This window comes from Phytophthora cinnamomi (assembly GCF_018691715.1).
Source record: "Phytophthora cinnamomi strain GKB4 chromosome Unknown Contig23, whole genome shotgun sequence".
In the NCBI taxonomy this organism is placed as follows: Eukaryota; Oomycota; class Peronosporomycetes; order Peronosporales; family Peronosporaceae; genus Phytophthora; species Phytophthora cinnamomi.
This window is the reverse complement of record NW_027150956.1, coordinates 1,028,145-1,051,640: the sequence shown is the minus strand read 5'-3', so window position 1 is coordinate 1,051,640 and position 23,496 is coordinate 1,028,145. Positions and strand designations below refer to the sequence as shown.

At 58.9% G+C, this 23,496-nt stretch overlaps 9 protein-coding genes across 10 annotated transcripts; 3 read left to right on the top strand and 6 right to left on the bottom strand.

Moving 5' to 3' along the window:
• Nucleotides 1–141: 141 nt before the first annotated feature.
• On the bottom strand, nucleotides 142–723 carry IUM83_05127 (N-acetyltransferase-like protein; the record flags this gene model as incomplete). The annotated part of the gene is made up of 1 exon (XM_067929245.1): nucleotides 142–723. The coding sequence occupies one exon, from the start codon at nucleotides 721–723 to the stop codon at nucleotides 142–144; it is 582 nt and encodes a 193-aa protein (XP_067794583.1).
• A 205-nt stretch (nucleotides 724–928) lies between these two features.
• IUM83_05126 (N-acetyltransferase CML2) lies at nucleotides 929–1,474 on the bottom strand (the record flags this gene model as incomplete). The annotated part of the gene is made up of 1 exon (XM_067929244.1): nucleotides 929–1,474. The coding sequence occupies one exon, from the start codon at nucleotides 1,472–1,474 to the stop codon at nucleotides 929–931; it is 546 nt and encodes a 181-aa protein (XP_067794699.1).
• Nucleotides 1,475–1,679: 205 nt separating this feature from the next.
• Nucleotides 1,680–2,225, bottom strand: IUM83_05125 (putative acetyltransferase (GNAT) family; the record flags this gene model as incomplete). The annotated part of the gene is made up of 1 exon (XM_067929243.1): nucleotides 1,680–2,225. The coding sequence occupies one exon, from the start codon at nucleotides 2,223–2,225 to the stop codon at nucleotides 1,680–1,682; it is 546 nt and encodes a 181-aa protein (XP_067794584.1).
• A 412-nt stretch (nucleotides 2,226–2,637) lies between these two features.
• Nucleotides 2,638–3,619, top strand: IUM83_05124 (uncharacterized protein; the record flags this gene model as incomplete). The annotated part of the gene is made up of 2 exons (XM_067929242.1): nucleotides 2,638–2,989; nucleotides 3,066–3,619. 2 exons carry the CDS (start codon nucleotides 2,638–2,640, stop codon nucleotides 3,617–3,619), a joined length of 906 nt encoding a protein of 301 aa, XP_067794700.1.
• Nucleotides 3,620–3,837: 218 nt separating this feature from the next.
• On the top strand, nucleotides 3,838–5,316 carry IUM83_05123 (STE/STE7 protein kinase; the record flags this gene model as incomplete). The annotated part of the gene is made up of 4 exons (XM_067929241.1): nucleotides 3,838–4,631; nucleotides 4,714–4,804; nucleotides 4,888–5,001; nucleotides 5,065–5,316. The coding sequence occupies 4 exons, from the start codon at nucleotides 3,838–3,840 to the stop codon at nucleotides 5,314–5,316; spliced, it is 1,251 nt and encodes a 416-aa protein (XP_067794756.1).
• A 62-nt stretch (nucleotides 5,317–5,378) lies between these two features.
• On the bottom strand, nucleotides 5,379–7,587 carry IUM83_05122 (Tripeptidyl-peptidase 1; the record flags this gene model as incomplete). The annotated part of the gene is made up of 2 exons (XM_067929240.1): nucleotides 5,379–5,420; nucleotides 5,512–7,587. The coding sequence occupies 2 exons, from the start codon at nucleotides 7,585–7,587 to the stop codon at nucleotides 5,379–5,381; spliced, it is 2,118 nt and encodes a 705-aa protein (XP_067794697.1).
• A 3,943-nt stretch (nucleotides 7,588–11,530) lies between these two features.
• IUM83_05121 (Serum response factor-binding protein 1) lies at nucleotides 11,531–13,668 on the bottom strand (the record flags this gene model as incomplete). The annotated part of the gene is made up of 2 exons (XM_067929239.1): nucleotides 11,531–12,800; nucleotides 12,893–13,668. 2 exons carry the CDS (start codon nucleotides 13,666–13,668, stop codon nucleotides 11,531–11,533), a joined length of 2,046 nt encoding a protein of 681 aa, XP_067794698.1.
• A 2,195-nt stretch (nucleotides 13,669–15,863) lies between these two features.
• On the bottom strand, nucleotides 15,864–17,537 carry IUM83_05120 (RWP-RK domain; the record flags this gene model as incomplete). Of its 2 annotated transcripts, none has more annotated exons than XM_067929237.1 (1): nucleotides 15,864–17,537. In XM_067929237.1, the coding sequence occupies one exon, from the start codon at nucleotides 17,535–17,537 to the stop codon at nucleotides 15,864–15,866; it is 1,674 nt and encodes a 557-aa protein (XP_067794582.1). The 2 variants fall into 2 exon arrangements, with proteins under 2 accessions (XP_067794582.1, XP_067794581.1); XM_067929238.1 differs by having other exon boundaries at nucleotides 15,864–16,829.
• Nucleotides 17,538–19,390: 1,853 nt separating this feature from the next.
• Nucleotides 19,391–21,826, top strand: IUM83_05119 (uncharacterized protein; the record flags this gene model as incomplete). The annotated part of the gene is made up of 1 exon (XM_067929236.1): nucleotides 19,391–21,826. One exon carries the CDS (start codon nucleotides 19,391–19,393, stop codon nucleotides 21,824–21,826), a length of 2,436 nt encoding a protein of 811 aa, XP_067794737.1.
• Nucleotides 21,827–23,496: the final 1,670 nt, after the last annotated feature.

Sequence of the window (23,496 nt, the reverse complement as noted above, 5' to 3'; positions counted from 1 at the left end):
AACATCGCGCCGCAATGAGATGAGGATTAGATGACTTTGATTAGATGAGCCGAGTTTGTGCAGAACAAACGCAACTTGTCAACTGTGGATAACGGTTTGCGTGAATATTATATGGTTATATTCTGCTTCTCCACGCACCACTCAGGCATAGCTTGCGGGGGTCAGCATCTTCTCGATTTTGATGACCTCGAAGGGCGGATCCTCCCGAACGATGATGACTTCGGTCTCCGTGTAGCCCGTGGACGTGTAGAAGGCCCTCGCCTTATTCATGACGCCGCCCGTTGTGAGCCAGACCTTGCGAAATTGGTGCTCCACTGCCCACTTCTCCAGCGTTGAGATCAGCAGGCGCCCGATGCCGTAGCGTCGGTGGGTACTCTTCACCGACATGCGCCGCAGCTCGCCTTCAGCGTTGGGTTTGGCCTCAAGGCCCACCATGCCCACCACGAGCGATGGCTCGTTGCGGGGAGTGGCAATCCAGAAGTTCCCGCCGGGCGTGATGTACGTGCCCTTGATGTCGCTCAAATCCGTCTTGAGGCTGTTGTCGATGTACTCGTGGAGGTGCGGATCCTGCTGGTTCTTGGGGTAGGTAAGCATGCCGTCCTTGAAGAGCTGAATCACTTGGTCCAGGTCTTCCTTGCGGAACTGGCGGAGGACGATTTTGGTTTCGTGGGCTGGCAATGGCGCCGGCGGCGACACCACCTCGGCGGAGGCTGTTGGGGCCATGGTCTACTTGGCGTTGTGTGGTCTGTAATGCAGAGGCCCTGTGCAGACGACTGTAAAATCGGGACTGACTGGTGAAAGCGAGACACGTGCATTTTGCTATACTGTAAGAGATCGTGCCGGTGCTGCAAGGGCGAGTCGATTCGAGCGCTGCACATCCTCTGCCCGCCCTCGTGTCCTTGCAACACCGGACCGCAGGAGTCGAAGGTCACAGCTGCTTGGCAAGTTCGAAGACTTCCACGTGCGGCTCTACCGACACCACCTTCGTGCCGACATCCCGGTAGCCGATTGCCCGGTAGAAGGCGCGCGCGTCTTCCTTGGGGCCGCCGTTGCGGAGGATGACCTTGGAGAAGCCGCTGGCCTTAGCCCAGGCCTCCAGCTCCGCCACGAGGCGGCGGCCGAGGCCGTGGCGACGGAAGGCGCTCGAGACGGCCATGCGCCGTAGCTCGCCCACGCCATCGTCCTGGGCCTGCAGTCCCACCATGCCCACGACCTTCTCACCGCCAGCGTCAGCGTCCGGTGTGGTGACGACCCAGAAGTTGCCGCCGGGCGCGATGTACGCGCTCGGGATGCAGGACAGGTCCCCGTCGAGCCCCTCCTGGATGAAGTGCTGCCAGTGGTCCTGCACGTGCGGGGGAAAGCTGTCCCGGTAGAACTCGCAGCCGTCCACGAAGACGGCGTTCACGCCCTCCTGGTCCTGCGGCGCATACTGCCGGATGCGGAGCTCGGGCTGTTGCTGCTGGACGGTCGCCATTATTGACGTGAGTTGAGAAGTGACGTCACTGCAACTGTACCTCTCGAAGAGCATACTGTGTACTGTAATATTCCTATTCCATGCTTACGGAATCACTGATTACAGTATTCCATTTTCGGCATGATTACGGAATCACAATGATTGCGGCGGATCTAGATTTTAGATACATGTATCTGGACGTTCCGGCACAAACTAGTGTTCTAGATTAGATAGACTTGGACATGTGGGCTTCCTGGTGCGGCATGCCGGGCGTGAAGACGCTCGTGTGCGTGAGTGTGTAGCCTTGGGACTTATAGAACTGGACGGCTCTCGTCATCGTCAGCCCCGTCGACAGCTCCAGGCGCTTGAAGCCGCGAGCTTTGGCCCAGTCTTGCAGGTGGTGCAGCAGCTTCCGACCCAGCCCCATGCGTCGAAAGACGTCCTTGACGGACATGCGGCGCAGCTCCCCCACATCGTCGCGGTGGCGCTGAATACCTACCATTCCAATGACTTCTTCCTCTCCGTCGTCAGTGCGCACAACCGCCACCCAGAACTGCCCTCCACTGGCAAAGTAGACCCCCTCGATGTCGGCAAGGTCGCTGTCCACCGACGCCTGGCGGACCCGAGCCCATAGCGCCTTGCTGGCCTCGTCCTCGCCCTCGAATGAGTAAGAGATCATCCCATCGACGTATAACTGCACTACCGCCTTGTGATCGGCAGCGCAGTACGGGCGGATAGTTACATCGGCCAGAGACTGCGAGACGGACGCCATTATGGAGGGGGTTCGCGTTTGAGGATCTAAAAGATTTGTTGGGTCCTTGGGGTAGGTCATGCCAGTATCGATTTTTGTGACGATATCGACAGCAATGTGGTGCCTCTTTGCTTTCAGACTTGAGTATGCGAGTGCTCGTTCTGATCCCAACAACTTCAATGTCATGTGTATCAATCCGAGCTATTCGTGGTGCTGTCGACTACATGTAGTTTTTGGCGCCGCGTCTTCCACTGAAGCACAGCAATTTTTAGTAGCTGGCATCTACAGTCCAGCACTTCCTATTCCTCTATGCTCCCCCTCACAGATAAGACATCGAGGCAGATGGTGGTCTACCTTCACCAAGATATGCTCGCCGGCGTCATTTCCATCTAGTTGAAGACGCAGAAAGCCCACGGAGCGACAGCCAGTGACCATGGTGACGGGGTCGACGTCCACGCTGGTGTCGGAGCTGAGGATGCTGCACATGAGCAATGAAGGCAGCACCATGCCCATTGCAAGAATCAACGCGAGGGCTATCCAGTCCGCTAAGCCCACCCGACGAGCTCACCCTCAGTCCGTCCACCACGTGCGGCAAATGGCAAAACTTTCGACGGCGGCCAAGTCCGGCGAAACCTCGCCGTCTACAAGTCAGACCGCGCTCACGATGAGCACTCGTCCAGGATCATTAGCGGCTGTCAAGGTGTTAGTACCTCCTATCGTGCGGCCGCACACGGCCGGCGCCTTCAAGGCCCGAAAGGTGGAGCCTACGCGCTTTCGCTACTTTTGTACGTACGAATCAATGCCTATAAGTTCGAGAAAGAGTCGAAACTAACTCGGATTGCTGTATCTTGTCGCTCACAGATGATCGAGGCGATCTCCCAGTGCGTGTGAACTTTGCCGGAGCCGTGCGAAAGCTGCAGTGGCAAGTAGATCTCTCGCTGTTGGACTTTGCGCACTACTTGCCGGTGTTCATGGAGGGTCTGCGCGAACTGGAGGAGCCGTATCACTTTTTGGCGCTCAATGGGACGCTGGATATGCTCGAGAAAGGAGGAAGTCGAGTGTTGCCATGTCTGCCGCAATTGATACCGCCGATAAAGGCGAACCTCATGACGCGCAACCAAGCCGTGCTGTGTCTGCAGATGAAGGTGTTACAAAGACTCGTGCTCTGCTGTCCGTACACGGGCGAAGCGCTTGTGCCGTACTACCGACAATTGTTGTCGATTTTTAACCTCTTCATCACCAAGAGAGTGAACTGCGGCGACTCGATCGACTACGCTCAGCGACGACAAGAAAATGTGGGCGACCTCATCCTCGAAACGCTGAACATTCTTGAGAATCACGGCGGGCCCGATGCCTTTGTCAACATGAAGTACATGATTCCGACCTACGAGAGCTGCATGACGAGGAGGAGATAAGACCGCACCGACCGCACTTCAGTCTTGGTGGAAATTCCACCCAGGAGTTAAATGATCGCCCCACTCGTCAGTTAGCTTGTACGGTACTTTATTTTTGCAGACCAGAACGAAACATACTTAGACTTCGGTGTTCATCCATCTTGACATATCTGAAAGCTACACGGGGAGTGACTCCCTTCGATCATTGTGCAAAACTTCAGACTTGGACAACTGGCGCTATGAAATCAAGGCCAGCTCTGACGGTCGTAGCGTCTGACCGAGACCTTGACTACAAGCACCGAGAGGATGACGAGGACGACAAGTTCGAGGCGTCATGCGATATCGGCGAGACGACATTGCAGAAAGCAGGACTCCGCATCAACAGCTCCGGCGTCACAATTGCCGATGGCAAGCCCGGGCACAAATACGATGAAGACGAGGTTGGCGAGAATGTCGTGACATCCCATTCGACACGGAAACTCGTAGCGCTGGGCCAGCTAGAGACGTGCAGCATGATTGGGAGGGGCAGTTCCGGCCAAGTTTTCAAAGCACGGCACTGTGAAACAGGCGCGCTGTACGCAGTCAAAGTGGTGACCAACGTGTTTGACAAACCGAGGCGCGACCAAATTCTCACGGAAATCCGCACGTTGTACGGCATTGAAAGTGAGAACCTTGTGGGGTTCTATGGCGCGTACTTCCAGGACCACGCGTTAAGTATCGTGCTCGAGTTCTGTGCGTTGGGGTCTTTGGACCAATTGCTGGCGAAGCTGCCCAAAGCTGCGGACGTCGTGCCAGAACGAGTTGTTGCTGCCATTGCAATGCAAGTGCTCACGGGACTTGCACACCTCAAGCGTGTTCGCCACGTTCACCGTGATGTCAAACCCCAGAACATACTCGTTCAGCAAGATGGGTCAGTGAAGCTCACAGATTTCGGTCTTGCTCGGGAGCTGTGCTCCTCGACCAGCATGGCCCAGACATTCGTGGGCACCTTCAAGTACATGGCCCCGGAACGAGTGCAAAACGAGCCCTACGAGTAAGTCTTACAACCTTATTAGTCGTGTCTGATTGCCGTCGAACTCAACTCTTGCTTTGTACGCCATGATTTTCGACTTCAGCTACAAGTCGGACGTTTGGAGTCTCGGTCTAGTGCTCATTGAATGTGCGACGCAAACTTTCCCGTACGCAAACGCGCGGAGCTATATCGACGTATGAGCTATGTGGTGCTGTTACTTGTAAGCGTCTCGTCGAGAGATTTAACTCGAGCGAAATGGTTGTGAATGGTGTTGTAGGTGGTCCAAAGCATCGTTGAGAGTCCAGAACCTCGCCTGCCTGAAGTTGATGCCGATGGCGAGGCGTTCACACCCGAGTTTCACGAATTTATTGGCCGGTGTCTGAAAAAGGAGGTTAGGCAGTTTAGCTTCCATTTCCAGTGACATCAGCTCACTAACCAGTGTATTTTGTCCCAGCCTTCAGAGCGTGCATCAGTCAAGGAACTCCTTGCTTCACCTTGGTTGCAGCAACACAATGCCACAACCACCGAACGATGCGTGCAGCGATGCGCTACGTGGCTTCAGAAACTTCATCTCGTTGCTGAGGACGCATCGGAGGCGAAGGGATCCCACGGACTTCATCGCGCCGCGAAGGACATGAAAACGAAGCAAGTCGACGAGGACGACGAGATCGAAGAAGCTATCGAGATACAAGAGGATAGTGATTAGTACGCGATCACGAACCAATTTCTAAGGATCAAAATGGAATTTCAAGTAGCGATGTTGCTCCTTTATTCTTGCTTCGGATTAATGAGAAAGCAAATATTCGCGTGCTGAGTCATGTGCAGCACAAGAGCCATACCGCCTTGAGCCTGCTCTTTGGGGATCGCGGGAGTCCAAAAAGAGTCTTTCTCGCAGACCCACCAGTACACCGATCAGAGTGATGGCGCCAACCAGACCGATAAGGCCCAGGAAACGAGTCGCTCGCTGCTCACCGGCTGTCCAGCTCTTCGCGTAGATGGTCGAATCTTCTTCGGCTTCTTCGTCCAGCAACATTAAAGACATTTGCTCGGCTCCCTCAAAATCGTTTGAAGCTTTCATGCGTGCCAAGCAGTCGGGGAGATCATTCAGCATTGTAGAGAAGCGCAGGGTCCCGAGACCTGAGGCTGCGTCCCATCCGGTAGTGGCCACGTGTCCTTTGCTGCAGCATTGCATTCCCCTGGAACCGCACGAGATGTCGCCGTGTGTGATGTCGGCGAATACTTGTGGGCACACATCGTACAGCCGATAGAGCAGCGGATTTAGAAAACCGAGTGGTGGCAGGTTGGGTAGCGCACGGTTGAGCAGCGCTATCATCGAGGCCACCACAGGAGCAGACACGGACGTGCCATCCGTTGCGCCTACCTCGCCATTGACGACCACAGGAAACGCGTGCCCGACGGCTGCAATGTCAGGAAGCGCCCTTCCCGTCTCTCGGAAGAATGGTGAGAGCCCAGACGAGTTGGCAAAATTCAAGTAAGGAGTCACCGCTTCGCGTTGGTACGTGGGCATGTCGTAGATGTCACTGAAGCCACCGCCAGATGTGATGAGGGCGCGAGCTTGAGCAGTAGACGTCACCGCCTCCTTCCACTTACCGTTGGCTTCTCTAGCTGAACCGGAGGCGATGGTAGTGGCTCCAACCGCTGTCACGTACGGTGACGAAGCTGGGAACATAGCCATAAACTTCGAGCACGTTGGCACGCGACAGAAGCCGTCAGCAAGGTGGCTGCCTCGCACGCCGGCGTCGCCTGCAGAAACCAGGATAGAGATCCCACGAAGAGCTGCTTTCATGAGTTCACGATTCACCGCTTCAGCATACGCGATCGGCACACTGCATTCGTCGTCCGTGTAGCTGATGGACACGACGGCGGGTGGGGGGTACATCGCGTTTACGTCCTGCATGAAAGTAAAGAATGGTTCCTGGTTGTCCGCTGCATATTCTCTCGTTGGGTCCCGAAGTTGCGTGTAGCACAGCATCTCTATGGTTGAGGCGTCACCAGTCTCATGCGCCGTTAGACTGGCCGTCACCTGGACATCCAACGAGGCCTCGCCCGTTGGCCCGTACTGCGAAGTGCACGGTCCGCTTGTCTTCGGCAGCTTGACAGCTTGGCTTTGTCCGTCGATCGTGCGTAGGAATTGTTTCAGATCCATTTCGTTGTAGAACTCGTGCAGGAACGTGCCCACCACGAGCTTGTTGCGGTCCACCTGGTCCATCGGCGCGCTCTCCTCAGCAACGCCATAAGCGCTCGCGTTAATCGCAAGCTTCTCCGGGATGTCGTATTGCTCTCGAATCACCGCCGGCGTCGCTCCGCTCGAGCCGACTAGGAAATCGTTCGCGAAGGGCTGGTGGTTGACAGCGAACGGGTCTTTGTCGTCCGTGACTCCGCCCTGCATGAACCTGGCCTGCATCTCCGTCGGGAAGCTCTCCAGTCCGTCCACATAGGCCACGACGCCCTCCAGCTCCTCTGGGATGCTGTAGCTCTCTTCGGGGCGCACCACCGACAGCCCGGAGCGTTGGCGGTGCGTGTAGTGGAACAACGTGGTGCCGAACAGGCGCTCCGCCGTGGCCACCGCGAGCTGCAGGCGCCACAGATCTTGCACCGCGTCTGCAGGCTCGGCCCGCAGCACGTTGGCGTCCTGCACGACCTGCTGGAAGCTCCGGAGACTGGCGTCCGACGGCGAAAAGTGCTTCCGGAGCTGCTCGGAGCTGGTCACGTGCTGGCCGTAGAGCGGCGACGCGGGGTCCGCCACGGCCGCCACGAGTTCCGCCAATTGGCCGTCGGTCTTGCGTGGCGTGAGGGCCACGCGTAGGGTCAGCAGCAGCTCGGGGGCGGCGCGGGGGCCTCGCTCCCAGCGCGTCGCGTGCGCGTTGTCCACGATCCGCTCCGCTGCGGAGCAGAGCGCGGCCGCCAGCAGCAGCAGACACAGCGGGGACAAGAGCAGCAGCGCGCGGGGCTTCATGACGACGAGGGGGGCCTGGCGGCTGCAGGAGACGCGAGCGAAGATGACGCCTCCTCGACCGCAGAGCTCGTCTTGAAGAGACTCGCTCGCCTTTGGATACGTTGAACTCGGGTGGTCGCCAACTTGCAACGCCCGTCACGGAACTTGCAACGTCGGTCCGTAAAATGCTGTGTTTCTTGAACGTGGTGAAGTATTTATCGCAGCCGTGCTAAAGCACGTAGAAGCTCTGGAATTTATGATGAAGTAGGTTCTGCTTCTAAGTTACACAGTCTCTCTGTTGCTCGTGAAGTATTGTAGCAAAGCCAGTGTGAGTCATTCCATTAGATACGAGTTCTTTCATCGTCTTAACTCGGGCCACCGCGATATAAAATGACGTCTTTTGTGGGTTAGGACGCATTGGATGGCGCAGAGGACCAAGAAACATTCGATCACCGTGAGCCCTTGCCATTTGTCGAAGTTGAGTGCTTCGGACACTTCGAGGTAGTACAGTAGTATATTAACACTTTGGCTGCAGACTGACATTCAATACGGTTAGGTTGTCATTCTGCTCGCTACCTAGCATTCGGTGCGGCTATCTTCTGCAGCTACTTCATATATCCGAGGATAAGGCACTTTAAAGCGTGGCTGCCTTTGTTGTGTTTGCTCAGTCCATCTTGTACCACGGAGGTGTCTCGATCGGGTGCATGCCGAACTCGTTGCTGGGGCTGGGCGCGCGGTTCTCGTGCTTACGGTGTCTCTTCCTCGCGTACAGCGCCACCCCGGCGATTCCGACGACTGCCACGATGCAGGCGATGACTGCGATCAACACCCCCTCCGTCCCAGTAGACTGCCCATTAGTTTGAGAGCTCGCAAACGAGACCGACTTGGTGTCGTCCTCCGCGCTAGAGGACGTCGTCTCAACGCCAGCTTGACTCGTACCCGCGGCGGTAGTTTGCACAGTCTGCTGAGTTTGTCCGTACTGTCCTTGCTGGTCTTGGCTGTACGGAGGCCTCGTCGTGGGGGTCGGCTTCTTTGTAGTAGGAGTTGGCGTCGGCGTCGGCGTTTTCGGCCTCTTCGTCGTCGGGGTTGGCGTAGGCTTCTTCGTAGTAGGCGCAGGCGTCGGCGGCTTGGGTCTTTTTGTAGTGGGCGCAGGTGTCGGTGGCTTCGGCTTCTTCGTAATCGGCGCTGGTGTTGGCTCCTCCGTAGGGCACGGCGTTGTAGGTTCCGGCGTCGTAGGCTCCGGCGTCGTAGGCTCCGGCGTCGTAGGCTCCGGGGTCGTAGGTTCTGGCGTGGTTGGCTCCGGCGTCGTAGGCTCAGGTGTTGTTGGCTCAGGAGTTGTCGGCTCCGGGGTCGTAGGTTCCGGCGTCGTAGGTTCCGGGGTCGTAGGTTGTGGAGTCGTAGGCTCAGGAGTTGTCGGCTCTGGCGTCGTAGGCTCAGGAGTTGTCGGCTCCGGGGTCGTAGGCTTCGGCGTCGTAGGCTCCGGCGTGGTTGGCTCTGGCGTCGTAGGCTCCGGCGTGGTTGGCTCCGGGGTCGTAGGCTCAGGAGTTGTCGGCTCCGGCGTCGTAGGCTCCGGCGTGGTTGGCTCCGGGGTCGTAGGCTCAGGAGTTGTCGGCTCCGGCGTCGTAGGCTCCGGCGTGGTTGGCTCCGGGGTTGTAGGTTCCGGCGTCGTAGGCTCCGGGGTCGTAGGTTGTGGAGTCGTAGGCTCAGGAGTTGTCGGCTCTGGCGTCGTAGGCTCAGGAGTTGTCGGCTCCGGGGTCGTAGGCTCCGGCGTGGTTGGCTCCGGGGTCGTAGGCTCAGGAGTTGTCGGCTCCGGCGTCGTAGGCTCCGGCGTGGTTGGCTCCGGCGTGGTTGGCTCCGGCGTCGTAGGCTCCGGGGTCGTAGGTTGTGGAGTCGTAGGCTCAGGTGTTGTTGGCTCAGGAGTTGTTGGCTCAGGAGTTGTCGGCTCCGGGGTCGTAGGTTCCGGCGTCGTAGGTTCCGGGGTCGTAGGTTGTGGAGTCGTAGGCTCAGGAGTTGTCGGCTCTGGCGTCGTAGGCTCAGGAGTTGTCGGCTCCGGGGTCGTAGGCTTCGGCGTCGTAGGCTCCGGCGTGGTTGGCTCTGGCGTCGTAGGCTCCGGGGTCGTAGGTTGTGGAGTCGTAGGCTCAGGTGTTGTTGGCTCAGGAGTTGTTGGCTCAGGAGTTGTCGGCTCCGGGGTCGTAGGTTCCGGCGTCGTAGGTTCCGGGGTCGTAGGTTGTGGAGTCGTAGGCTCAGGAGTTGTCGGCTCTGGCGTCGTAGGCTCAGGAGTTGTCGGCTCCGGCGTCGTAGGCTCCGGCGTGGTTGGCTCCGGCGTCGTAGGCTCCGGCGTCGTAGGCTCCGGCGTGGTTGGCTCCGGCGTGGTTGGCTCCGGCGTCGTAGGCTCCGGGGTCGAGTCGTAGGCTCAGGTGTTGTTGGCTCAGGAGTTGTCGGCTCCGGCGTCGTAGGCTCCGGCGTCGTAGGCTCCGGCGTGGTTGGCTCCGGCGTGGTTGGCTCTGGCGTGGTTGGCTCCGGCGTCGTAGGCTCCGGCGTCGTAGGCTCCGGCGTCGTAGGCTCCGGCGTGGTTGGCTCCGGGGTCGTAGGCTCAGGAGTTGTCGGCTCAGGCGTTGTCGGCTCCGGCGTCGTAGGCTCCGGCGTAGGTCCGGCTCCGGCTCCGGTTGTAGGTTCCGGCGTCGTAGGCTCCGGGGTCGTAGGTTGTGGAGTCGTAGGCTCAGGAGTTGTCGGCTCCGGGGTCGTAGGCTCAGGAGTTGTCGGCTCCGGCGTCGTAGGCTCCGGCGTGGTTGGCTCCGGGGTTGTAGGTTCCGGCGTCGTAGGCTCCGGCGTGGTTGGCTCCGGCGTGGTTGGCTCCGGCGTCGTAGGCTCCGGGGTCGTAGGTTGTGGAGTCGTAGGCTCAGGTGTTGTTGGCTCAGGAGTTGTCGGCTCCGGCGTCGTAGGCTCAGGTGTCGTAGGCTCCGGCGTGGTTGGCTCCGGCGTGGTTGGCTCCGGCGTGGTTGGCTCCGGCGTCGTAGGCTCCGGGGTCGTAGGTTGTGGAGTCGTAGGCTCAGGTGTTGTTGGCTCAGGAGTTGTTGGCTCAGGAGTTGTCGGCTCCGGGGTCGTAGGTTCCGGCGTCGTAGGTTCCGGGGTCGTAGGTTGTGGAGTCGTAGGCTCAGGAGTTGTCGGCTCTGGCGTCGTAGGCTCAGGAGTTGTCGGCTCCGGCGTCGTAGGCTCAGGTGTCGTAGGCTCCGGCGTGGTTGGCTCCGGCGTGGTTGGCTCTGGCGTGGTTGGCTCCGGGGTCGTAGGCTCAGGAGTTGTCGGCTCCGGCGTCGTAGGCTCCGGCGTCGTAGGCTCCGGCGTGGTTGGCTCCGGGGTTGTAGGTTCCGGCGTCGTAGGCTCCGGGGTCGTAGGTTGTGGAGTCGTAGGCTCAGGAGTTGTCGGCTCCGGGGTCGTAGGCTCAGGAGTTGTCGGCTCCGGCGTTGTAGGCTCCGGCGTGGTAGGCTCCGGCGTTGTAGGCTCCGGCGTCGTAGGCTCCGGCGTGGTTGGCTCCGGCGTGGTTGGCTCCGGCGTCGTAGGCTCCGGGGTCGTAGGTTGTGGAGTCGTAGGCTCAGGTGTTGTTGGCTCAGGAGTTGTCGGCTCCGGCGTCGTAGGCTCAGGTGTCGTAGGCTCCGGCGTGGTTGGCTCCGGCGTGGTTGGCTCTGGCGTGGTTGGCTCCGGCGTCGTAGGCTCCGGTGTCGTAGGTTCCGGCGTCGTAGGCTCCGGCGTGGTTGGCTCCGGGGTCGTAGGCTCAGGAGTTGTCGGCTCCGGCGTCGTAGGCTCCGGCGTGGTTGGCTCCGGGGTTGTAGGTTCCGGCGTCGTAGGCTCCGGGGTCGTAGGTTGTGGAGTCGTAGGCTCAGGTGTTGTTGGCTCAGGAGTTGTCGGCTCCGGCGTCGTAGGCTCAGGTGTCGTAGGCTCCGGCGTGGTTGGCTCCGGGGTCGTAGGCTCAGGAGTTGCAGGCGTCGTCGTTGCTGGAGTCGTTGTTGCAGGTGTAGTTGTTGCAGGCGTCGTCGTAGCTGGAGTCGTCGTTGCTGGAGTCGTCGTTGCAGGCGTAGTTGTTGCAGGTGTCGTCGTAGCTGGAGTCGTCGTTGCAGGCGTAGTTGTTGCAGGCGTCGTCGTAGCTGGAGTCGTCGTTGCTGGAGTCGTCGTTGCAGGCGTAGTTGTTGCAGGTGTCGTCGTAGCTGGAGTCGTCGTTGCAGGCGTAGTTGTTGCAGGCGTCGTTGTAGCTGGAGTCGTCGTTGCTGGAGTCGTAGTTGCTGGAGTCGTCGTTGCAGGCGTAGTTGTTGCAGGCGTAGTCGTTGCTGGAGTCGTCGTTGCTGGAGTCGTAGTTGCTGGAGTCGTCGTTGCAGGCGTAGTTGTTGCAGGCGTCGTCGTTGCTGGAGTCGTCGTTGCTGGAGTCGTCGTTGCAGGCGTAGTTGTTGCAGGCGTCGTTGTAGCTGGAGTCGTCGTTGCTGGAGTCGTCGTTGCTGGAGTCGTCGTTGCAGGCGTCGTCGTTGCAGGCGTCGTCGTAGCTGGAGTCGTCGTTGCAGGCGTAGTTGTTGCAGGCGTCGTCGTAGCTGGAGTCGTCGTTGCTGGAGTCGTCGTTGCAGGTGTAGTTGTTGCAGGCGTCGTCGTAGATGGAGTCGTCGTTGCAGGCGTAGTTGTTCCAGGCGTTGTCGTTGCAGGTGTAGTTGTTGCAGGCGTCGTCGTAGCTGGTGTTGTCGTAGCTGGAGTCGTCGTTGCTGGTGTTGTCGTAGCTGGCGTCGTCGTAGCTGGAGTCGTCGTTGCTGGAGTCGTCGTTGCAGGTGTAGTTGTTGCAGGCGTCGTCGTAGATGGAGTCGTCGTTGCAGGCGTCGTCGTAGCTGGAGTCGTCGTTGCTGGAGCCGTCGTTGCTGGAGTCGTCGTTGCAGGCGTAGTTGTTGCAGGCGTCGTCGTTGCAGGCGTCGTCGTTGCAGGCGCCGTCGTAGCTGGAGTCGTCGTTGCTGGCGTAGTTGTTGCAGGCGTCGTTGTAGCTGGAGTCGTCGTTGCTGGAGTCGTCGTTGCTGGAGTCGTCGCTGCAGGCGTAGTTGTTGCAGGCGTCGTCGTTGCAGGCGTCGTCGTTGCTGGAGTCGTCGTTGCTGGAGTCGTCGCTGCAGGCGTAGTTGTTGCAGGCGTCGTCGTTGCAGGTGTAGTTGTTGCAGGCGTCGTCGTAGCTGGAGTCGTCGTTGCAGGTGTAGTTGTTGCAGGCGTCGTCGTAGCTGGAGTCGTTGTAGCAGGCGTTGTCGTCGTCGGAGTAGTCGTTGCTGGCGGTGTCGTCACAGGTGTCTCTGTCGGTGTCTGCGTTGTGGACTCTGGGGTCTCTGTCGACGGAGTCGGCGTGGTTGGTGCTTTTGTTGTCGGGGTCTCTGTCACTGGAGACTCGGTCGTCGGAGAGTTCGTCACAGGTGATTCCGTAGTCGGGTTCTCTGTTGCTGGCGACTGTGTCACCGGGCTTTCCGTCGCCGGACTCTCCGTCGTGGGGGATTCCGTAGAGGGGGACTGCGTCACGGGAGACTCTGTCGCCGGCGACTGGGTCTCGGGTGTGCTGGTGGTCGGCGCCTCCGTCGTGGCCGGCACCTCTCCGCAGTCGTAGAGCTCCGTGAGCGTCGTGGTCTGCGTGAACCAGCTCTCGTCGTAGTCCTCGTTGCCGTCGAAGGCGGGGCTGGTGTCGATGCTCTCCACGACGTCGTCTCCGTCGTAGTCCCAGGTCGGGCAAACGTGATTCTCCTCGGTGGTCGTTGCCGGCGCCGTCGCTGCCGGAGTGGCCGCCGGCGCGCTGCTGCCGCAGCCTACGGATGGCAGCACGCAACCCCAGGTGGACCCTGTGACGATGCGGCACTCGGCGTCCTCGGGCGCCACGCAGGAGGATCCTTCTACGAAGGACGGGAGGTAGTCGTGGCAGTCGGCCACCGCCACGTCGCCCCGCAGCGGGCAGGCCGTGCCCGCAGGCGCGGCGCCCGCGCCCGAGCACAGTGCGCCCCGGGCCTCGGACAGCGAATAGGTGGCGTCGCCGCACACGCTCACGTCCGCGGCGGCGGCGCACGCGGCGCCCAGCGCCACGAGGCTGAGCACGAGCGAGAGTCGCATGCCGCCGGTCAAAAGGTCCAGCGTAGCGCTAGCTCGTCTGAAAGGGAAGTGAGCGAGACGTCGAAGGCGACTGGCATGCTTCCACCACTCGCGACCATGTGGGCAAGTGTGACGGTGACTGCGAAGGGGGGATGGGCCCTCGAACACTTCGGTCTCAAAAACTTGATATTACTGAGTTGTGGCGTTTACTGCACATGAGTATGGACGATGCGGCGCGAGACTTGATACCTTGACGTACATGTAGCGGATGGAATCGTGTCTGAAAGGGTATGTAGAGTCGCCGATTATGTGTATCGTGGTAAACTTTTCGAGGCAACATAGCGCGGTCAAAGCGGAGCTCCATGCTGGGCTGCCTCGCAACTCGGAGATCGCTTGCCCGCAGGCTAATTACGTGGTCGCTCCGGGAAGCCGCCGCCACTTGTTGAGTCGGCCACGGAAATCTAGCAAGTGCTCGGTCAGGTGTGATATCTGAGTTCCATCAGCATGATCAGTCCGATCAGTCAATCAACTGACCGGCGCTTGACAGGCATGACCGACTAGTGTCCATGGGTACAAAGTATAGCAATACATGTACCTGCCACAAGCTCCCACGAGTACAGCCAACTTGAGACTCGGATCGGGTGCATCGGTCCGGAGACGTTGGATGGGAGTTTTGGGACACATGCCCCCAGCTGGCGCCTTGACCACAACGATGGCTGGCCTTGATGAGAATGGCTAGCTCCGCGGCGGACAAAGTGGCCCTGACAGACAACTCCACCCGGCAGTAATTGGGGATGCAAGGCTCCTTGATGTATCGATGTGAAAGTAGTCTTCAAGAACTGGAAAGCCATCCCTGATGGTGCCCCCCCATTGGGGCGCGGAACTGTAACTTCAACTCTGGCCGTGGCACTTGTCGTTCATGACGGAGGCATGTATCGCAAGCGAATCTGTCGGTGGTATGTGCTCATCACGTGGACGGTCTCCACTAACAAGCATGCAGTCCATACAGTTTCCTAGAATATGAGTGCCATGTATCGATATATTATAGATGCCTATTCGTTGAGAAAGCCAAGCACTTGTGTCCATGCACAGGGGCAAAGTATTTTCAGCGTGTGTCATGCTAATACAAATACAATACCGTTTCAGCAGGCTACACAGTAGACGCACGTGAAATTTAGTTGCAGACGTCTTGGATAGAGTTGGCAGTTTCAAGCGCATCGTACAAGTCACAGGACTTGTACGACGTACAGTTGGTCATTTTCGGCCTTGTCTCGATCGCGTGCGTGCCGAATTTGTTGGGAAGGGCTGAATTCGCGGCTCTCATGCGTCACGATAGCACAGTGATGTCTCTTCTTTGCTTACAGCGCCACGCCGGCAAGTGGCGGCAACACCGACAACCGCACAGAATCTACGCGTCTTCCTTCGGGACTTCTTTTTGAATTCGCTCGGCACTATTAGCTGTAGCAGCATTGTTGGGGGCTGCAACAAAATCACATCCGGAGACCCAAGAGCCGACAACGACTACCCTGCTAGGACTCCAACCCCCTGGCTGGGGTAAGACGTACGTATGCATGGTATCGGGCCGACTGCCGAGAAAAAAATACATTTCACAAAACACAATTGCAACGACATGTGATGAGGGCCTACGACGGAGCGTGTCGCGTGTGACCTCATTTTGCACCGACAGCATGGTGTTGTTGCGCTGGTACATGTACTAGTATATGGAACCGGTTGGCCAGTGGTGCTGCCACCGAGAATCTGGCGCTAGGTGGTCTGGTGGGGTAGACTGAAGCTGTGTACCTTCGTGTATTTTTGCACGGAACTCCGAGTGCGGCGCGGCAGGCATACTCAATGCGAGTGTGGTGCGGGCGCGCATGGGGTGTACCAGGATACTGCAGCCAAGTCATTCTGGAAATTATGATTTACGAAGGACGCCCGAGTGATGAAGAAGAACACTCGGGCACGCACATTAAGCCTCTACCTTGAACTGCACGTACATGTACATCCCGGAACAAGATCGCTATCGGGTTCTCGAACTGTTTTTCTATCCAAGAAAACGTAGCTGATGCGTACTGTATATACGATATATGACTCTGGTCTGTGTTCTTAGATGCACGACTTCTTCTCCTACTTACAGGTACTAGCTCAATTTTTTCCTCGCAGTCAAGCGTCCGGCGAGGAGCATCAGAGGCTGGTAGGTGCTGCTCTGACTTCCGCTACTCCGGGATATCGTTCAAAATAGACGAGATGGAGCCGCGTCTACCATTGCGGTGGGTAGTGGTCGACGGCCGTACGCATGCGGCGCCAGTATCTCGTCCCCGTCCGTAGCGCCGATCGCCGCGCAGACGTCTCTCGGGTACACTTTGGCTGCGCAGGCGGCTCATGGATGGCAGCTCTTCATGGCGAGGGATCTTGATAGGCGGCGGTTGGTGCGCATGCAGTCCAAACGATGGCTTGCGCTTCTTAGCCCGAGGGGTTTCGTTGACTTTCTGCTGCTCTACGGTCATATCACCATCTACGGTTGAAGTTTCCGTCTTAACCGTCTTGGTTTTCTTGGACTTCGTCTTTTTCGTAGTGTTGGCCCGTCTTTCTGTTGTGGAGGCGTTGGCGATGTCTTCAGCGGCACGATTATCGTTGCCATTGTCACCTTTCTTGTTGTTGTCAGAAGGTATTTCTGCCGGCCCCACCATCTCATCCGTGATCTGAGTAATGGGAAACTCGTCCTTCACGTCGCTGAGCATCATTGGATCCATCTTGATAGGGATCTTGGTGTCCGTCTGAGCCTTGCGACTCTTCTCGTTCGGATTCTGAATTACCGCCGATAGCTCCTCGCGCAGACCAGCGATCTGTCCTTGGAAGCGCTTGCGCTCAGCACCTGCTGCGTTCCCCGCCAGAACTTGGAGCGACGTGATGCGGTTTACGAGGCTACGGATGCGTCTGTGCGGCCATCGCACGAGTCCGTTGCGGCGACAGATCTTCTTCATCAGGGTAATGCACACTCCCAGCTCCTTGGCCACCACCGCCATGGGTTTGTTGAAGTGCGGGCGAAGCTCGTTGAGCGTCAGATCCTTCACGTTGACTGCACCTCCGGCGTGCGGCATCGGCGGCATCATGTGCTGCTTGACCAGGCTCGTCGGGCTACCGCTCGGCGCCAAGTACATGCTCGGATCGCCCGAGATCATGATGTCACTGAGACTCACTGCGGTGGGTGTAGTGGGGTAGCCATTGGGAGGCTGCTGCATCATCATCTGATGGGGACTCATGGCCATGGGCGCCCCCGACATGTACAGCGACGACAGTCCGGAGCCATGGATGGGGGACATTTGCAGCGGCAGGCCGTGCTCCAGTTGCTGCTCTAGCTGTTGCTGCTGCTGCAGGTGGAGGTGCTGCTGCTGCTGGGCTTGCAGCTGCATGTACGGCGTCACGAGGCCCGCGCCGCCGCCCAGTGGGTCCAGCTGGCTGGTCGGCTGCGTCAGCAGCGCGTACATGTTCTGCGGGGCCTCGTAGGACCAGGCGTCCGAGATGAAGCGCGAGTCGAACTGCAGGTCCTTCATGACGGTGGGCGACACGGGCGAGACCGAGTCGCAGCTCAAGTTGGGCACCGGGAGGCCGTCGCTGGGCTTGGCGTCCTCGAGGCCCGCGCCGAGGCTGCTGGTCTGCACCACGGTGGGGGACGTCTCCACCTTGAGGCTGGAGCCGCCGGGCGTCGTGGGCTTGGTGCGCAGCGGCTGCAGCCCCGGGTCGGGCCACGCGAGGCCCGCCCTCGACCCGTCCACGGGCGCGGGCTTGGTCTCCTCGGGGGCCTTGGACGCCGACTCGACGCGCAGACTGCTCTCGGGCTCGGGCGCCGCCAGCTCGGGCGCGCGCTGCTGCTCCATCTGGGCCGCCATGCGCTTCACGTTTATCTCGCTCGTAGCAGTGGACGCGGGGAATGGCACACGTCCATCGGCCGCTACCTGCGCAAGGAGAAAAGCGGGGAAAATAGAAGAAAATCTTTTTCCTGCCAGCTTTCGGTGGCGCCAGTCGAGAGGGGGCTGCTGCCACCGAACGTCGGAGTCGCGCCCCTTCAGAGGTCGCTTTTGGCTTGAGAGTTGTATCGAGGAATGGGCGCCACGCGGCGCGCACAGTTAGAGGCACACTCCGCACGCGTTGCGCCACCGGTTGAACCTGCGACCCTTCAGAGCGCGCGCGCTGATTGGCCGACGACGGTCCAGAGATCTTTTCAAAGATCGCAGCACGGCAGATGGCTTCATTGCTGCGCTTGAGGCTCAAGTTGAGCGCTGGCGGTGCTAGCCTGCCATTGCGCTGCAGCCCGCAGCCCGCATCCCGCGTCGCTGGCGGGCGGGGCACCGCCGCCGCCGCCGCCTTCATCTGCAGCCTCGGGGCGCGTTCATAGATCGTGCGCGGCGGGGCTGTCCTCCAGCGATACAGTATATGGCTTCAAGCCGACGACGACTAGCTAGAGCGCTCCATGGCGACTGGAGCTCTGAAACGCTCGGCTCTCTCCGTTGAATCGTACGTTCAGCGCTGTCTGTGCTCTGCTGTCCACGCTACAGCTTTGTCGTAGGCCAATACCTTCCTTGGCGTCGTGTCAAAAGGCGATGTCGGAGTCGCCGACGCACACCACCCGAAGCGAGAGCCGCGCGTTGCGGCCGTGAACAGCGCAGATGAGAAATCCTCTTCTGCGGTTCACGATGGTCCGCTGGAACCAGCTGCGGGCTGGCGAGCTCCCTGCGTCATGCGCAGAGCTCCAGCCGGGGATAAAGGATGGATTTTGGTCCGCCCCCCGTCCCCATGCTGCAGCAACAGCCATGCCCCGAACGCAACAGAACTCGGCGCGCTACGTGGGCCCAGCGTGCCGACACGCGGCATGGATTTTGGCCGGCATCAGTCCAGCGGTCCAGCCTACGGGATCCCCTCGGCAAAGTTTCACCACCGCCGCTCAGCTGAGGGCGGACCGACTCGGTCCGCCTTGCAGTTGACCTGCATCCGCGAGGCTGTGCACCGAACGTGCTCGGCGCTGGCATGTCGACTTCGGTGCGGGGGCACGCCGGGGCATTTGACCCATTAGCTCGCAGCGGCGCCTGAGAAAACCAGCCATGCGATGGTTGCGCAGGCTGGAGACCGGATGGTGCATGTCGTCCACAGCGCGACCTCGAGTGTCCATAGTGGCACGCTGGTTCAGCGGAGTCATCCACGTCAATGTGGGCCCGGGGCGATTCCTCTGATGCGACTTCGCTGGATCCCAGCGCCGCAGCCAGCGTGGCAGCGTATAGCAGGAGACCGCCTCCACTCGCCGCAGTGGGAACGTTCTTGACTTTGTGGGGAAATTACACTGCGACAAGCACAGCGCACTCAAATCACCACTGGCGACAGTTCAGCACCAATGGTTTGCACTGCGCGGCGTGCCCCAGCGCCGGCGCCGGACCGGCAGCCCAGGCCGGCGTCCACCGCCGAGTCGCGCGTGGCGCTTGGCGGCGCTGGAGGCGACGCTTCCTTCCACAAAAGTTAGATGTCGTAGCCGAGCTACCTGCCGCGAGCTCCAGCCCGGAGCGCGAGTCATTGTAGCAGAAACGAGTCGCCACCTGCTCGCTCTATGCCGATGTACATACATCTGATTGACCCCGTCCCCGCGGCGCGGCAGTTGTGCCAGCAGGGCACGGAGCGGTAGCCACTGACTACTTGCCGCCCTCAACTCAATTGCCAACCTGCTCCGTGCGCCACAACCCCCGAGGCCAATGCCATGCCCAGCGGCGCCAGTGCAGGTATTAGCTCGTCCTCGTCCTTGCCCTCGTCCTTCTCGTCCAGCGAGCACAAGAGCGACTCGAGCTCCGCCAACAGCCAGGTGCTGCTGCCCCAACCGTCGAGCGCACTCCCGCCGGCGACAGCGGACCAAGTGATCGAGCTCTCCGTGTCGTCCGAGGAGCTCGCGAACTGGAGACGGCGACACCAGCACGCTCAGACGGAGCCCATGCCATGGCCCGGTCGCACCCGCAGCGTCTTGCGTCGGTACTCGCCGTTGGTCCCACCTACGGCGTTGCTCATCGCGTTGGTGGTGCTGCTAGTGCAAGACCTCGCGAACGCTCATAGCAGTGCTGACTCATCGGATTTGCCTGGCGGCACCAACCAGACCGCGATACACTGGAGCGCGTGCAAGCTGGACAACGTCGTCGCCAATGCCTACAACCTCTCGGCGCAGTGCGCAACCGTGACGCTGCCGCTATGCTACGAGGGCATCTGCGAGACGGACGACAACAACCACACCATTAGCGTGTCGTTCAAGCGGATTCCTGCAATCGGGGCGAGCAACAGCAGTATCAGTGCGCAGACCGTGTGGTACCTCTCCGATCGACCAGACGTGCAGACCCGCGAAGAAGCCGAGTTGCAGATGACACTTTTGTTCGTGGAGCTTCGCGGTGAGGTGGACATCTACACACTATACCTACGCGGCAGTGGGAACAGCACCGCACTTACCTGCAATACATCGGACGGATCGCCACTTCAGGATGCCATTTTTGCTAGAAACGACGGCGTCTTGAATCTTAGTGACGTTCAGGGCTGTTCAAGCCGGCTACAGGAGCTGGGATACACGGATCTACGAGCATTTTCACTTGCCAGCGCTGCTCGGGATGTCGAAGAGGTCATCACCCAGTTTCAGTCCGATTCGCAAGCTGTCGTCTACGCCCTCGGTTACGGGACGCTAGTTGCCCAGCAGCTCATGCAGCGCAATGTATCACAGATCGTTGGCTACGCTTTGGACGGAGCATTAGGAGGACCTGCGGATTTAACCAGCTCGATGTCCGTGGCATTGGAGGCAACCTCATACCAGGTGTCGAAAAGTGATGAGGACTTTGGAGAGGTGGCCGCCGACTTCCTTGCTTGGTGCCAGACGAACACAAATTGCTCCATAATGTTTTCGGACGTGAGCACACTCAACATGACACTTATAGAAGTGTACGCTCAACTTGACGCTGACACCGCCTCCATGTGCGCCAGAATTCTAATGGATATCGACTCGAGCGGGAATACGAACTCGGCTATAGACACCACGACGCCGCCATCTTTTCTGCTGCGCCAATTGCTCGGATTAATGATGAAAAGCGAGACCTTGTGGCCTTTCATCCCAGTGGTGGCGTACCGCTTTCATCGCTGCGGATCTGAAGACCTTGCAGTGCTTACGGAGTTTGTCAACAGCACATTTGAGACCAGCGACAATGCGGACACACCAGACCTGCTATATGCCATCCAGGCTTTCAGCGAGCTATGGGAGGTGCCTTCACCGGACCAAACGGAGCTCACCAGGCGGTTTACTGACGCAACAATTAGCTCGGGTCGGGTGTACACTCAACTCCAGGCTTACTGTTTGTTCAGTAGTGACAATTCGTCAGACGCTTGCGCGAACGCCTCTGCGTCGAATGCCTCGGCGGTCCAGAGCACGCTCTCATACACGACGAAGGACTCGACTAACGTCAGCGCGATCATGATTTCGTCCAGCGTACTTGTGCTCAGTGGAGGGCTGGATCCCATTTCACCCCCCAAGTCCGCAGCAGCGCTTTTTGGTGCACTTCAAACAGACAACAAAGCGCTACTTGTGGTCCCCAATGGTACGCACAATGTGGTCCAAACAGCTCTACTGTCGAACGGTACTGCATGCGCCAGACGCGTGTTGGCATCTTATGTTCGGGCTTCGGGAAGCTTGAGTGCATATGACGCGTCTTGTATGGACGATCTGCCCACACCGAGTCTCGCCATCTCTAGTACGTCGAGTCTGCTGGTACTTGGAGTAGCAGATCCATACGATGGCGTTCTCGTGGTCACAAATAGCAGCGAAAGCAGCAGTGGCAGTACTGGAAGTAGTGGCGGAGGCTCGGAGAGCGCTGGATCCACGGGCTCAGCTCTTGGTGACCTAAACCGATGCATCTCGGCGCTGGAGCGCTCTCGAGATCGCTATAAAGTGGCGCTTATCGTGGTTTCGAGTGTGCTCGGAGCTTTGTTGGTTGGAAGCGCGGTGACCATGCTTTACCGGCGTCACCGCAAGCGACAGCTCGCCGTCGAGGAGGTCATGCTGCGACGCATGCGCGGCGACGAGGAGGACGAAGTGGAGCTGATGCGCAGCATTTACCTGCTTTCCAGCTCCCCCAGCAGCGGCAGGCGGACGGAGGCCGCACAACCACAATGAAACGGGTGCAGCCGGCCCGGATTCGAGTTTTTGACTGTACTAACATACTAGTATTTAACTTAGAGATAGGAACAGTAGCATAGTGTACAATATACATTGCCTTGGACGAGGGAGTGTTGAGCACGGCCGTTGCATGCACTCAATTTACACGACTCAACCGTACGATCACGCGCAGAAACTTCAGAATTGAAGCGCTCGAGCGGGAATCGCGTCGTGCTCGGGGTCGATCAGATAATCGGGCGCACGCTGGCACGTGTCGGTCAACCTGCCGGTTGCCGGCTCTGGGTTGGGCGGTCCTCCGAGCTCATGACGATGATTCAGAGGATCAGGAGGTAAAAGAATCTACGCGAGGAGTTTTGTTGATTGGCGTGAGCCTTGATGCGTGGACGTACGCTCCCTCTCCATTGCATGATGTAAGGACTACATGGCGTCACATCAGCCCAGTCAAGTGATGCTGCTGTACAGGATGCCGCGACTCTCAGGTCGAGGACTGGAACCGGCCGCTGCATCACCAGAAAAACACGCAGGCCAGAGACCATCCTCACCACGTTACTGCCGAGACCGAGTGCGGTGCAAACCTTCCCTGGTGATCGGCTGTGCGCACGAATGTAAAACTTGCGAAAAAAATGCACTGTGTGAGGTGTTGGCGTCTCGAGCTCATGCGCCGGCGGCGGGCAGGGCGCCACGCCCTGCCCGAGAGAAATTGCGAGCCGCGGGCAAACGGTTTGGGCGTTGACGGTCTCCTTTGATACATCTGGCACGGGAGCAATACGGAAACGCACTTGGCCTTCGTATGGAGCGTTCCCTCCTGCCAAGAGTCCTGGCTGTTTTGCAGGGGTCCATAGACTTGCCGTCCGCCACCTCCCCATCACCACGGTGGGAGCGAGTTGCTCACTGACTGAGCGAGCTGGAGTCCGGCCCAGAAGCGCACCTGCCTGTCGTCGTCGAGGCTAAAACCAACTCAGGCCTCATGGTGAGCCTCGAGCAGAGGCAGGTGTTTGGTTAATGCAAATGGTGGCTTGGTGTCACCAACCAACTTGATGAGCCCCAAACTGAAGCCATGTACTATACGGTACGTGCATACACCTTCAGAAATAGATACTTTGAAGTATCTACCTGTCAAATATGATGTAAAATGGGCACTTTAGCCATGTTGAAAAGTGCATGTGGTCACCGGACCTTGCATCGCTTTGCACCTTTTTCCGGTGTGGGCCTCGGTTAGGACCGCAACGTTAGGGCTTCAACCGGAGCGCCAACAGAGCTGGGTTCGCCAGCGGTAAGTCGGCATCGCACAGAGGCTAAACTCACTGCTCTTTTTCGTCGTTGGCTGAAAATTCTGATTGCCCACCTTGCCTCCAGTTGACCTGCTCTGAATCGGAGCCTGGCAGGTTGCGTGAAATAACTAACAGAATGGTAGCGTAAGTACCGCAGCAAATGCAAGGCCGAACCGCCAGTGGCAAAAAGAGAAGCGGTGGCGCGACCTCATTGAATTCGTAGTAGTTGCGTCGTTGAGTAGCTAGCGTAGACTGTGGTGCTGTCCAGTCTACTAGGTAGGCGGCTACGACTGCTCCACGTTTGAGGGGACCGCATTTCCTGGGGTGAACGAGATGTGTGTACTAGGAAGTACGATATGTTGGCCGCCGAGATGAACGTCTTGTGAACTCCCCGTT